At 37.3% G+C, this 15,370-nt stretch overlaps 1 protein-coding gene across 4 annotated transcripts in view; it reads right to left on the reverse strand.

The window, feature by feature from the left end:
• UBAP2 (ubiquitin associated protein 2) overlaps positions 1 to 15,370 on the reverse strand; it is a 118,037-nt gene that overhangs the window by 40,726 nt on the left and 61,941 nt on the right. For 2 of the 4 annotated variants that reach the window (XM_006143113.2, XM_006143109.2), the window contains 3 exons: positions 9,842 to 9,907; positions 5,465 to 5,517; positions 295 to 362 (listed from right to left, as the gene is read on the reverse strand). In XM_006143113.2, coding sequence (XP_006143175.1) covers positions 295 to 362; positions 5,465 to 5,517; positions 9,842 to 9,907 — 187 coding nt within the window. The remainder of the gene's footprint in view (positions 1 to 294; positions 363 to 5,464; positions 5,518 to 9,841; positions 9,908 to 15,370) is intronic. The other 2 variants (XM_006143110.2, XM_006143111.3) reach the window with 1 other exon arrangement.

Consider the following 15,370-nt stretch of genomic DNA (forward strand, 5'->3'; position numbering starts at 1 on the left):
AACTTCATTCTGTCTAGAATAAACAAAAAGGTTTAAAGAAATGAAAAGAACCAGTGAAAAAGGCTTCACATAATCTCTGCGACAATTGCTAACAAGCCACAAAAATAACTGCTATTTAATTCATCAGTGGATGCAACCAATTAGGAAATGACTAAAGCTCTGTCACCTAATCGGCTTTATCCCTAGAAGAAATGGGGGAAAAAAAATGAAAGAGACCCAAATATGAAAATACTTTTCCTGAAGCAAAAAATTTCAATTGTGCTTTGAATAACAAAAGATGGCAAAAGTGTTTACCTTTGCCCAGCTGTAATGTGGTTCTCTGCTGGAACAGATGAGGCAGTGAACACCTTTGTTTCAGACAGCTGCGTGAAGAGTTGAAAATAAATTTTTAATCTTACTATATATAAAACAAGATAAAAAATATATTGAATTCCTGGCAACTGTTAGTTATCAGTACTCACAATTCACCAAAACAATGTTCTAACTATAAAGGAAGCACACAAGTGAGCAGGATAAGTCATTTTCTTTACTGAAGGTAATTTTAGACTGAATAATCTTCCAAGAATGACTTCATAATAGGCAAACAAAGCACTGTGAAATATTGGGTCATCAGGAAAGTCATGAAGCATTTTTGCATACAAAAACAGATCACTAAGTGGAGTGGTTGTTAAGGGCACTGGATTCCAACCTGGGGGCTTGCTTTTTCTTTCTCTCTCTCTCTCTCTCTCTCACTTTGTCCTTCTCTGGTCAAATTAACATTATTTATGTTAAATAATTCTTTAAAAAATAAAAACGTAGTGAAATAAAGCCAAACTAGGGTTCAAGTCCAAAGTACTAGTCTCACTATTCTATTTGCCACAATACAAGAATACCAACCAATAAAGCCAACAATGTTACCAAAAAATGGCACAAAAAAGACAAGTTTGAAATGATAAAGTAACTGATGCTTTTGTCACCAAGACATTTGTCTTCTGTACATCTTTAATTAGCAATTTACATTTCATTTTAATTTTTATTAAAATAACTTTATTTTATTTAAAAAGAAATATTTTTGGGGCCAAACATCAGCAAAGCAGTAATCTAACATTCTGTAAATCTGATCAACATGGGAAGGTCCACGTCTGAAGACCTCTCTAAACATACCAGGCACAGATGTGCCTGTCTCTTTCACTAATGCAAGAAATAAAGACACTTTAAAATTATTAAAAATAATTTCACTGAGGTATAACGCAAATAATAAATTTAAATGCTCAAACTAAATAACTGAGTGCATTTTGGCACATGCATACCCTAAGGAAATCATCACCATAATCAAACCAATGAACAGATTTCTTTACTAGCTGGATTTTTTCCCTATAATTCCTTACTCCCACTACTTGCTTCCATACCCAGGCAACCAGAGGCAAAAGTTCTGTCACTATAGATTATATTAGATATTAGATTATATTAGATATAGATTATTAAATGCATTTTCTATAATTTTAAATGAAATCATAAAATATTCATTTTTTTAAGAGAGATTTTTGCTACAGGGCACATGTGCTCGCTGGAGAAACAGAGATAGAAAGTGAGAAATCACCCCCCACCCCAGGGGAGAGAACCATGCCACAATTCCTTATCCTCCATCCTCCTCTCAGGATCTTTGGGCATGCACACACACACGCCCGATGTGAGTTTCAAGCCTCTGGTTCAGGACTTGAAACACAGTAAGTAGGCCATGTGGGAGTCCAGTGATATAACCATTATACCATCTGCTGGTCCCAAGTATTCGCTTTTATGTATGGCTTCTCACACTCAGTATAATTATTGTGAGATTCGTCCATACTGTTTTAACTTGTAGGGTACTAAGGATAAATTTTCTGAAACCTCAACTGACATAAATTAATGACATATGTTCTTTTCATTTTTCCAACATAGGGAGAAGGCTTTGAAAAGCTGGAAAATGATCTGATGAGATAACATGGTAAACAAATTAAAATGCTATTCAAGTTTCCTATAATTATCAACCTTAAATGTCTTAAAACTGAAACACTGTATAAACTCAGACTTTCTGAGACAGTAATATGTAAGCAGAGAGAGATCAGACAGTAGATGTCCATTTTCTTGAACGACAAAAAGTGCTAAACTGATGACTGACTCAACAAGAAGGGCCAGGATAGTAAAGAATCCCAAAGAATCCATCTTTACCTTGAAGAAATTTAAAAATTAAATAGAATTAAGAAAAAGAGTGCAGCAGGATCAGTCCCATTGAGCAGTGGTTAAGTGCTGCGTTGAGGGGGGCCAGTAGATGGCATAATGGTTACGTAGTTTGAGTCCTGGACCCAGCGGCTTAAAACACGCCAGGTACATGTGTGCATGCCCAAAATAAAGGAGAATGGATTGCTGTATGGCCACCCCCATTGAGGGATGATTTTTCATTCTCTTGTCTCTGGTGAGTGCACGTGCCCTAGAGCAAGAATCTCTCTAAAAAAATTAATTAAAAAAGAAAATGCTGTGTGGGGAGGAGCATATCCCACAAGACCCTTCAATTTGAAACCCATTTCTCAGGGCCAGCACGCGGTGTGGTGGTTAAGGTGTTGGATTCCCACATGTGGTTGACCATGATTTCAGTACTAGACCTGGTGGCTTGCTTTCTAACTTTCTCTCTCTATCTCTCTTTGTCTCTCTCTGTTGACCACATGTTCCTTTTAAAATAATAATAAATAATGTTAAAAAATAATTCCAGGCCTAGGTATATGTATATAGCCTGCCCAGGATACTAATGGGAAGGATGAACAGAGGAAATGGGATGGAGGAATACCAGGCCCTATGGAGGGGAGATGCTTTCTCTCTCTCTGTCTGGTACATGCATACATATTCTGGCATGAAAATTTAAAAATTAATTAATTAATTAAAATAAATTAAAAAAAAAAGAACTGTTCTATCTCACATGAGTGACTACCTAGTTCAAGTCCTAGATCTAGCAGCTAGAGAAACATGCCTGACATGTGTGTGCTCAAAATCCAGAGAGAAGAATGGAAAAGAGGAGACTGTGGAATGGCCATCCCCCATGAGTGTTCTTTCTCACTTTCTCTCTATATATTTCTTTCTCTAGCAAGCTCAAACACCCTCTAGCAAATTTTAAAAAAGAAAAAGAAATAAAATGAGAGAACCAATAAGAGAATACAGTAAAAATCAATCACCAAGTAAATCTGAATCTAAAGAGTTATACATATGAAATTCAAGGTAAATGAGAATCGCTAAAAGTAGTGACACCGTATCTAACACTGGTAAAATACAGAACACTGGATTGTTTCCTTCTTTCTTTAAAAATGGTAGTGGGTGGGTGGGAGAACAGCAGATGATATAGTAGTTTTGTCACTGGACTCTCATATGGCCAACCACGGTTCAAGTCCCAGACCTGATGGCTTGAGACTCATGCTGGTCGCATGTGCATGTGTGCCCAAGATCCCAGGAGGAGAATGGATGAGAAGGGACTGCAGTATGGCCAACCCCCGGGGGGGTGATTTCTCACTTTCTCTCTGTCTCTGTCTCTCCAGAGAACATACATCCTAAGGCAAAAGTCTTTATCAAAAACAATCAAATAAATTAATGGTAGGAGGGGAGAGTTATTGTTCTAAGGTTTAGAAGGAATTTAGAATTCATGTTTATTTTTTAATTGGTAGAGGGCATGTGCACTCACCAGAGAACACAACAAAGAAAACGAGAGAGTGTGTGAGAAAGCCCACCCCCACAAATAGAACATGGTCACAATGCAATCCTGTATCATCCATTTCTCCACCTTGACTTTGAACATTCATACACATGTGCCCAGTATGTTTTCTAAGCCATCAGTCCAGGATTCAAACCACAGTCAGCTGTGTGGGATCCAGCTCACTTTAACCACTAGGCTATGGGGCCAGCCCTAAATTTACATTATTTTGTTTTGAGAATCCACATTTTAGATTATTCCTGTCAATAAATATTACTTAGTATCACCTCAGAAAAATACAAAATTATTGATGACTCTTTGGAAAAGGAGATGCCCAAACTCTCTATGTAACTCTTCAGGAATTACATATATTATGACAGCACAATAGTAACGTCTCTTTGCATGTGTAATTACTTGTTATCAGACTTTCCTAAGACTTCACCTGGTCGACAGAAAAACTGTGTGGGTATAGCTATTTTCCTCATAATATAGCTGAAAAATAGGAGGCTCAACATGAAAAGATGCTTTCTCCAAGGTCAACACAGCTAGAATCTAAATACTGGTCTTGCCTTCTGATCTCCTGCTGATAGTCTAACCTGCCTGCTGACTGACAATCAAAGAGATGTAAAGCTCTTACCCCTGGGACAAATCCCCCCCAACCAACAAAATCTTAACAAAATACCAAATAATGAAAACACTTACAAGTTGGACAACCCTGTTTCAAATAAAGTAAGGTGTCCACAGGCAGCACTTTGACTTCCCTTTAACACTGAGGCCTATCCCATTTTTCTAACCTAGCCCCCCTTGTGACGAGTAACATCATACCTGAATGATACTGAGCCAGAGTCAGATGGTATCATGCCCCTAACGTTAGGTAAGTATGTAGCAGCAGTGAAAATATACCCTAAATCTCCTAAAATCTGATAAAAATGAACACATCTACTCTTCTTCTTTGTCATATTCTATCCAACTGACTCCCTAACAAGCCATATTGCTAAAAAGAGAACAGAAGCGTAAGTGCAAAGTTCTAAAAAAACACTCATGAGTTAAGAACATTAATAGTACCTAATTTTATAAGGTAAAAATAAATGTATGCTGCAGTATTGTTGAACATGAACTGGGAGCCAAATAATAGGAAGTACCCAATCCTCTTTTCACAAGGAAAAATAACCAAGACTTGAGGATCTGTGTCCTATTTAAGGTCATTAAACAAGTCAGCTTCCTGTTTTCCATTCCAAGAAGTTCCTGACAACATAAATGGAAACATATAAAATAGACACAGAAAAATAATAAATAATAAATCACAAAATCTGGATCGATTTATATAATTTTGAAGGTTGGTACTTAAAACCCATTAATTCTTTCCCTTGAGTATTTTTTTTTCTCATCCTACATAGCCGATTACACAGTTCAAGTCCCATACCCAGCAGCTTAGAAAATATACTAGGCATTTGTGCGTGTGTACCTGAAATCCTAAGAGAAGAATGAAGAAGGGATTAAGGCATGGCCATCCCCACGCCCTCCTGGGGGAGTGATTTCTCACTTTCCCCCTCTTTCGCTAGAACATGTGTCCTATGGCAAAAAAATCTAAAAACAACAACAAAAACTGAAACCAAGAACTTCCCTTTGAAAATATCTTATGACTCTAAGAACATGGCTAGGACAAATGTCAGAAATGGGGCCAAGATAAGACATTTCAGGCTTTCTTCCATGCACAGACACCTCCACCTGACAAAAAAGAAAGATGAATCTGATTTGATACCAAAAACTTACATCTTCAGTCCAGTCTTCTGTTGTCCACTCCTCTACAGAATTCTTCCAGGCCCCTGTTGGGGAAAAACAATCAAAGTTTATATTATAAAGTCAAATACAGTCTTATTCCAAATTATTCTTTATTGTATACTGTGAAATAATGTTTCCATTACTGAAGGACAAGTGCACATTCCATTTTTCCAACAGTAGGAATGCGGTAAATTAAATAATTTACATTTTTTATGTATATATTATATTTAATTTATTCATTGTACATCTTTACAGCATATAATATGGGTTCTCAAAGCATAAATGCATAGCATCTCAAGCAAGTAAAAAATATTACAACACACAATAAATTTCCATTCTTGTGACTGTTACATGCTTTTTCGTAGGATAGATTCCCTCCCACCCCTACAACTTTTAAAATCCAAATGCATGTTAAGATATTGTATGCATTGAAATAACAAAATTTTGCCTGTGATTAAATAATAAATTTCATAGAACTGACCAAATTTGGAAGATGAAGAAGTTCATAAAAGGATGGTTAAGTTTCATAGGGAAGATAGAGCACAACAAAAACCTTGAAGGCTAGGTGATCTGACAGATGAGACGTAAAAAAAAAAGAAAAAGAAAGAAAGGATATTACCAAGTAAAAAACAATGATGAAGAATTATAAAACGGGGACCAGCAGTTAGCGTAATGGCTATGTCACTGGACTCCCACATAGTCAACCGTGGTTTGCGTCCCGGACCCGGTGGCTTAAAACTCACGCCGGGCGCGTATGCGGGCGTACCCAAGATCCCGAGAGGAGAAGGGATTGCAGCGTGACCATCCCCCCAGGGGGGTGATTTCTCACTTTGATTTCTCTGTCTGTCTGGCAAGCGCACGTACCCTATAGCAAAAACCTCTCCAAAAAAAAAAAAATATATATATATATATATAAAACGTATAGAGAGAATATTAAAAATACGGTACAGTTTAAAACATACTTTCTGGGACCAGCAGTTAGCGTAATGGTTATGTCGCTGGACTCCCATGTAGTCGACCACGGTTCATGTCCCAGACCTGGTGGCTTAAAACTCCCACCAGCCACATGTGTGTGCGTGCCCAAGATCCCAAAAGGAGAATGGAGAAAAAGGGATTGTGGTGTGGCCATCCCCCCTGGGGGGTGATTTCTCACTTTCTGTCTCTCTGTTTGCTGTCTGGCGAGCGCACACACCCTATAGCAAAAACCTCAAAAAAAAAAAAAAAAAACTTTCTGGGGCCAGCAGATGGCATAGTAGTTACATCGCTGGACACCCACATGGCTGATCGTGATTTGAGTCTCAGACCAGCAGCTTGAAACTAACATCAGGCACATGTGCATGTATGCTCAAATTCTTAGGAGGAGAGTAGAGAAAAAGGGATTGCAGTGTGGTCATCCCAATAGGGGATTTCTCACACTCTCCCTCTCACTGTGTCTCTCTGTCTGGCCAAAGCACATGCTCAAGGGCGAAAACCTCTTTAAAAAACAAAAACAAAAACAAAAAAACTTTATGGGACCAGCAGAGACTAGCATACCACTTGAAGAGCAGTATTTGGAAAATAATTAAACATAAATTTGAACATGTAGAATTGGTGAGACTCTAAAGACATTTGAAAGCAGGCAAAAGATGTAGTATGTAGCCTTCAGGAAAACCATGCCAAGAAAAAGAGCTGGCAGCAGATATGTAACGTAATAGAATGGTACATCCAGAAATACAGGGAAAGCCCCATTTCAGAAGCCAGGAGCAAGCTATTGTGTGACCCACTACACTTAGAGACTATAAAATATGCCAGACATCAGATAAAAATGTGTACAGGTTGCTCCTTCCCGCCCAACACCCAGTGAAAAGCCAGAATCCATGTGTATCTGAGGTGGGCCTAGCCTTGCCCCTTTAACCAGAAAGTTACTGCCCCAAACCCTTCATTCTGGCCTAACACCCAGAGAAAAAAGCTAGTGCAGGTTGCTTGTTTAAAGACCAGGGAAACAGAACCACAGAAAAATGCTGCAGGCCATCTCCTTCTGCACGCCTCTAGTACTCAGAATTAACTACAAGAAAGTAGGAAGTACTGTATCAGATGACCAGAAACCACCACCACAAATGCACAAGAACTATGAGAAATCAAGAAAATACCTCTCCCCCAAGGAGAAAGAACAACCCTTCATTATCCAGATAGTACTTGTGGAAATGTCAGATAAAGAATTTAGGCTATTCACAGTGACAAAGCTAACAGAGATGCAAGAGAAGAAAGACAGTGAACTCCAGAAAATGAAGGAGAAAAGACAACGAGTTCCAGGAAGTGAGGAAGTTCTTCCACAATGTGAAAGAGGAAATACACACCATAAAAAAGAATCAAATGGAACTGTTAGAGATGAAGGCTGTAATACAGGAAATCAAAGTCCCCCTTGATAGTATTAAAAGTCAATAGATCATGTAGAAGATCAAATTGCAGATGGAGAAGACAGAACCTCTGACCTAGAAAATTCACCAAAAAGACTGAGAAAATAACCCCCCCAAAAAAATGAGAATACATGAATAATACTAGATACCATTTGACGCCCAAACATTCAGATAATTGGTATCCCAGAAGATGAAGAAACTAATCAGGGCACTGAAAATCTATTCCATGAAATCCTGAAAGAAAACTTTGATATCTACAGAGGCATTAAAATATTCAGACCCAAGAAATACAAAGGACCCCACACAGAATCAACCCAAGAAGATCTCCAAGGTACATCATAGCCAGATTGACCAAAACCACAGACAGAGATAAGATACTAAAATTGGCAAGAGAAAAATGTCAAGTTATTTTCAAAGGATATCCCATCAGGCTAATGTTGGTCCTCTCATCAGAAACAGTGCCATCAAAGAAAGAATGGGAAAATATATTCAAAGTGTTAAGTGAAAAACAATTTCAACCAAAAACACTGTGTCCAGTAAGATAATCCTTCATGCGGGAAGAGAACATACGAACATTCTCAGATAAACAAAACCTGAAGAATTTACCAACACCAGACTAGCTCTTCGAGAAGTTATGAAGGGAGTACTGTACCAAGAAAACTAAGGACAGACAGACAAATAAGAGAACAAAACATGACCAAGAAAAAGGCCAACTTAATGGTAGGGACAAGTTCTGAAATATCAATAATAATGTTGAATGTTAACAGAAAGTTCAGATCACAGTAACATTGCAAATTCAACAAAAGAGAGATTACAGGAGACTGAACTGGTGAAGTAGAATTCTATGACTTTTTTCGAAAACTTTACTGATTTTCTTGTTTTGTCTTCCAGGTGTAAGGATTCTTGTTTTCTTTTGACTTTTCAGGTTCAGCAATTTGTTAAACAAAGAGTTTTTTTAAACTGAAACAAACTTTCCTCCCTTTCTGAGCCCCCCCTCTGAAATTGGAAGATATTTGTGAGAGTTCTTATTTTGTAGCAGAATGGTTATTTGTGTTAAGTTCTATAATACAATACTATGTGTTGCCTTGCATCAGAAATTGACTTCTCATGGAGCTATTTGTAACAGACCAAATTGAAGTTAACCTAATTATTATTATTTTTTTTTGCAAATAAGTTATTTTATATCTCTCTTTAGTAAAAGAGGAAATGGATAGAGAAAAAAAATTGTTTCAGAAGAAAATTACAGTGCACTTGCCACTAGATTCTAGCTTTGTCCATACTTTAAGATCTTTTGTGAATTAATAAAATGTGGGAGGAAAAAAAATTTAGTATGGAAGGGGAGGGAAAAAGGGAAAGAAAAAATGGGTAAAAGTATGCTTAACTGACAAAAAATGAGAAGCTATTTGATGATTATAATTCATATAGAAATATCCTTGTCTTGACTGACATGCATGGTATTTGTGTTGGAAAAAGAAATGTATACTGTAAAGACATGTAATAAAATGTAAATTTAAAAACATTAGAAAAAAAAAAAAAGATGCGTACAGGTTCACTCAGGTCTTTGTCCTACGTTGGAATTTTAAATTTTACAGTTAAGGAGTTGGTCCACATAACTGAATGTTAGATCCACAGACCCATACCTCCCAAAATATGAGAAAATTTCAGTGATAATAAATTATTTTCTGCTAAAACAATAAATCTGAGATACTTTGTTTTCAACTGAATTTGATATTAATGGTCTAACAAAAATCCAGAAAAGGAAAAAAACTTAGACAAAACAAAAATGATGATGCAAAATTTTATGGCACTTTAAAAGCCTGTTTATAACTTTATCTTATCAAGTTTTTGTAAAATATCATTTATAAATATTTATCTGATAAATTTTTATTAGCTTATCTTCATAAAATAGAAAACAGTATAGTCATTTTATAAGAGTCTTACCAAGTAAATTTCTAAAATAAAACATTCATACCTTTGAGTCCATAAGAACTTTTGTTTGGCAGATCCTGAACTATACTGTGAACATTTGCTGCTAGTTCTGTGGACCAATGTAAAATGGAAGGTTTTAACATATCAAAACAATGAAAGCTCTCATTAGAAGAGAAATTATTTATGACTGAAGCTCTAAGTCCTATGCCTGATAATAATTTTTAAAAACAATTATTTAATTTTATTTATTATTTTTAAATTTGCTATAGGGCATGTGCACTCACCAGAGAGAGACAGACAAACAGAGAGAGAAAGCAAGAAAGCCAGCCTCCAGGTCCGGGACTTGAACCTCAATGGGCCATATAGGAGCCCAACATCTTAACCACTATGCTACCTGCTGAATCTGCCTGGTGACTCTAAAACATTCAAATTATTAATACATCAAAAATCCTCATCTATTCCCATATTTACCAGGTTCCAGTCCCACTTACCAGAGAGATCACTACCCTGTTAGACAGGTATTTCTTTTAGCAAATTTATAAACAAGCATTATACATCAGTCTGTCTAGTTTGGTTAAAATAAGATTTTTCTCACATTAGAAATGGATATGCAACATTATACTGTCAAAATCAAGCTGCAGGGCCAGCAGGTGGCATAGTGACAAACGCACTAGACTCCCACATGGTGGACTAACTACTGTTTGAGTCCTAAAACTAGCAGTTTACTTTCTCTCTCTCTCTTTCTCTCTTCTCTCTCTCGTGAGTGTGCATGCCCTGTAGCAAATTAATAATTTTATTTTTCATGAATAATGAAAAAATCTTATTTTCATTAATAATAATGTATAAAATAAAGTCTTTAATAATTTTGATTTATTAAAGCTAAAACTGATTTTCTTGAAATTAAAAAAATATTAAAAAAACCTATTTAATGATTGCAGTAAACTATCTAGCATCAGTTAGGTGCTACTTTATAGTATATTCATCCTACTTAGACCTTAATGCCTAAAGTCTTACATGTATTCACAGATATGTATATATCAGCTGAATTTGCTTTGAAAATAGATTAAGATATTTTGTGAATCAATAAAATATGGAGGGGGAGAAGAACTGGAAAGCAACTGTTAATACCAGATATAGTGTGGGAGGAGGGTGGGAAATGGCAGGGGGTGAGAAATAGGGGGAAAAATATATATATACATATATATATGAAACAAGAAATGTCAATAACATTTATGATTAAACCACTATACAATGTATTCTGGATGGGAAATCACATTTTGTATGCTGTGATGATACTCAGTGAATGAATGTAAAATAAATAAATTAAAAAACAAAAACAAACAACAACAACAACAACAAAAACTCAAGCTGGCGAGACTAGGGCTGAAAGCCAGACTCAGTACTCAGAACTCTGATCAACAATGATACTACCCTGTGGAGGCCTCTGGACAAACAGCACCTGAAGACATCATTAAATTGTATTCTACAACTAGTTTTGCTAATCTAAATATTTTGCAGCAAGAAATTGCTACACCAAGTGAAAACAAGGGGAAGGAAGAAGAGAAGACAGAAGATAAGGGAGATGAGAAAAGAGAGAAAGGAAATTATACAGAAAAAAAAGCTGCTAATTGGTTAATTTGACATTCTGCTTCGATACTTGATTTTAGAAAAATCAAAGGAAGTGATAAATAAAGCCACTGCGAACATCACATACAGATTTTTGTTTGGATATGTTTTAATTCCACTTTAATGTAAAAATCTAGCATGGGACGGTCAGATTGTATGACAAAGGTACACTTTCCCGGGGCCAGCAGGTAATGTGGTGGTTAAGGTGCTAGATGCTCACAGTGCTGACAATGGTTCGACTCCTGGATCAGGTGGCTTGAAAATCACAACCAATCAACCGACCAACCAACCAAGTACTTCACTAATTTTTTTTTTTTAAAGGTACACTTACCTATCAGGAATGTATTAAGTCCCACTAATTCAGCCATGTCCACCAGCATTTGGTATTATCAGTTTTCGTTCCATCTTATTTAAAAATTATTTATTTATTTAATTCCATTTGTTATTATTATTTCTTAATCTGACCAGACAGAGACAGACAGTGAGAAAGAGAAAGCAAAAAAGCAAGCCACCAGGTCTGGGCCTCAAACTGTGGTCGGCCATGCAGGAATCAAGTAGCTTTATCCACCACATCACCTGCCAGCCCGTCAGTTTTTTTTTTTAAAGGAGTTGTAGAAAATCAGTCATGGATAATTCATTGTGGCTTTAAAAAAATTTTTTTTCAGAGATTTTTGGTATAGGGCACATGTACTCACCAGAGAGGCAAAGAGACAAAAAGTAAGAAGTCACCTCCTAGGGGGAACTAGCAACACCACAATCCCTTTTCTTCCATTCTCCTCTTGGGATTTTGGACATGCGCACACACACGTGCCTGGCATGAGGTTTTTGTTTTTGTTTTTTCCATTTTAACTTTTTTTTTCATCTTTTTTTTTAATTATTTTTTAATACCGAATGTTCGCACTCTATAACTGAAACTGACAGGCTCAAGGATGTACAAACAGAAGAGGTGGATGTGAATGCCAGATGTGGTGTGTGTGGAGGAGTGGGGCCTGGGGAAGAACATTTGGAGGAGGGATACGAAGACAGCATTGTTGAGACAGGGAGGTAGTGTTGTTATATTTTCATCAACTAGACCGGGGAGAAATGTTCATATATTGAAATGATCACCTTGAAAGCTAAATAATGTAATTGAATGTATTAAAAAAAAGTAAATAATAATTTTTTAAAAATGAAATAAAATAAAATGTCAAAAAAAAGAAAAAAAATTTTTTTATTTAACTTTATTTATTATTGTTATTATTTTCCAGTTTCATCAGACAGAGAGAGAGGGAAAGTGAGAAAAGAAGCCACCAGGTCCAGAACTTGAACCACGGTCAGCCATGTGGGAATCCAGCACCTTTAACCACCATGCCACCTGCCAGCCCCCATTTTAACTTTTTATTACAATGCTTAGGATACAGATCAGCTTTCTTCTGTAAAGGACTGTTTTGCTTTTCCTGAAATAGGACTTATGTACATTCCGATAAAACAGAATGGAAAGTCTCAGTTGGTGAGAGTTCCTGTACAAAACTCTGATCCCCTCCATATGGAATTGATCTCCTCCCAGCAGCTTCTCAGCAGTCTTATTATAGGAACGGTGTTCTGTGGGGCAAGAAATAGACTGGTACTACCTGGCTTTTCAATGTTCTCTTTCTCCAGTGGCCAAAATAAACCACTTACACAAAGCGCTGCCCTATATAGCACCCAGTTTTCAGGTGGTCTCAAACTGATTAGCGACAAACAGGAAAAAAATCTAAAGAAAACTAACATTGAAGCAATCACACTTCTCATGTCTCTGCATAGAGAAGTAACCTCTAGCCAAATGAAATAAAAACTTTGCAAATTAACTACCTAATTAGTTCACCATTAGCGAGGTTTGCTCACTAAAGGCTTTCCAAACCAGTAATTAATCAAGCTATGCCTGCTAAAAATGAAATGTATGTATTTCCCAGGCTTACATGTCACTGAGTCATTGCTTTTGGTATCTGGCAGTGAAAAAGTATGCTTTCCAAGGTCAGTACAGAAAACTAAGAATAAGTAGTCTAACTCAAGAATGAGTGTCTCTGGGGACCAGCAGTTAGCGTAATGGCTATGTTGCTGGACTCCCACGTAGTCGATCACGGTTCGAGTCCCGGACCCGGTGGCTTAAACTCACGCCGGGCGCGTGTGCGTGCGTGCCCAAGATCCCGAGAGGAGAATGGAGGAGAAGGGATTGCGGCATGGCCATCCCCTCTGGAGGGTGATTTCTCACTTTCTATCTCTCTGTCTCTCTCTGTCTGTCTGGTAAGCGCACGCGTCCTATAGCAAAACCTCTCCAAAAAAAGAATGAGTGTCTCTCACCCCAAGAATATGCTATCTAACACTTTCTTTACCCTCACATTAGAATGAGGAACCCAGTGACTTTAGTTCAATTATCTGCAAGAAAGCAACATCATCACAATTTTCAAGGTTGAAGAAATTTATAGTTTCCTTTTATTAAAGGAACAAATGGATAAAGATATCCTCTCATCTCCAAACCATTTCCTATCATTTTATCTTTTCCTACAAAGGTAGAATATAAATTAAGATCATGAAAATCCAACTTCCCACATGGCACTAAGAAAATGGGATGCTATAAAAATAATCCTCAGCACCTTGTTGGGGATGATGATACTTTTATTCTGGGTGCTTACTGACAAGAAATGCTACTGCCCCCGAACAAACAGCTCTACAGAAGGGTCTTGGGTTAGTGTTTCTCCTAGCTTAATTCTGGGATGGGGAAAAGGCAATGCCATACACATGTGACAACATGGCAGATGTTCTCAACTTTTTATGAGGTGTGTATGTGTGTATTAGGTCATCATTTCTGATGCTTTTTTGGGGAGGAGGGGGAGGTTTTCGCTATATGGTGCGTGCGCTCGCCAGAAAGACAGAGAGAGACAGAGAGATAGAAAGCGAGAAATCACCCCCCAGGGGTGATGGCCACGCCACAATCCCTTCTCCTCCATTCTCCTCTTGGGATCTTGGGCACACATGCACACATGCCCAGCGCAAGTTCAAGCCGCCAGGTCTGGGACTCGAACCGCGGTCAAGTACGTGGGAGTCCAGTGACATAGCCATTATGCTAACTGCTGGTCCTTCTGATGCATTTTTCTATGCAAAAATACTCATGACTTCTCTGATGACCCAATATACATATGCATACTTATATATGCATGCATAAAGTTCTGAGCCATTTCTTATTGTAGTAAAGTATATATTACATAAAACTTACCATCCTGACACTAAGTATACAGTGTGGTTCCAGTGTACACTAAGTACATTCACATTGTTGTGCAGCCATCACCACTATTCATTTAAAGAACTTAATCATTTTTGTTGCTCTTTTTAATTACTTATTTTTGGGGGGGGGGTTGTTTACTTATTATTAAGTAGTGAGAGTTTTTTGTTTTGTTTTGTTTTGTTTTAGAGAGATTTTTGCTATAGGGCACATGCACTCGCCAGAAAGACAGAGAGACAGAAAGTGAGAAATCAACCCCTGGTGGGAGGGATGGCCACACCACAATCCCTTCTCCTCCATTCTCCTCTTGGGATTTTAGGCACACACACCTGGCATGAGTTTTAAGCCTCTGGGTCCGGACCTTGAATCATGTGGGTCAAATACATGGAAGTCCAGCGATGTAACCATTATACCATCTGCTGGTCCCATGAGAGTTCTTTATACATTCTGTATAAAGATTATTTTTTAAGCAAGATGGCTCATCTTTTGTTTATGCTCTTTAGAAGAGTTAAAAAGTCATAATTTTTGATAAAAATCTACTTTGTAAAGTTTTTCTTTCATGACTTAAGATTTTTGGGTCCTACATAAAAATATTTTTTATTTTTCTTTTTTTAAATTACTATAGGGCTCATGAGCTCACCTAAGAGATACAGAGAAGGACAAAAAGTAAGAAATCACCCTCTAGGGGGATGGCCACCCCACAATCCC

The sequence above is a fragment of the Tupaia chinensis genome, unplaced genomic scaffold, assembly GCF_000334495.1.
Source record: "Tupaia chinensis unplaced genomic scaffold, TupChi_1.0 Scaffold000093_1, whole genome shotgun sequence".
NCBI classification, from domain to species: domain Eukaryota; kingdom Metazoa; phylum Chordata; class Mammalia; order Scandentia; family Tupaiidae; genus Tupaia; species Tupaia belangeri.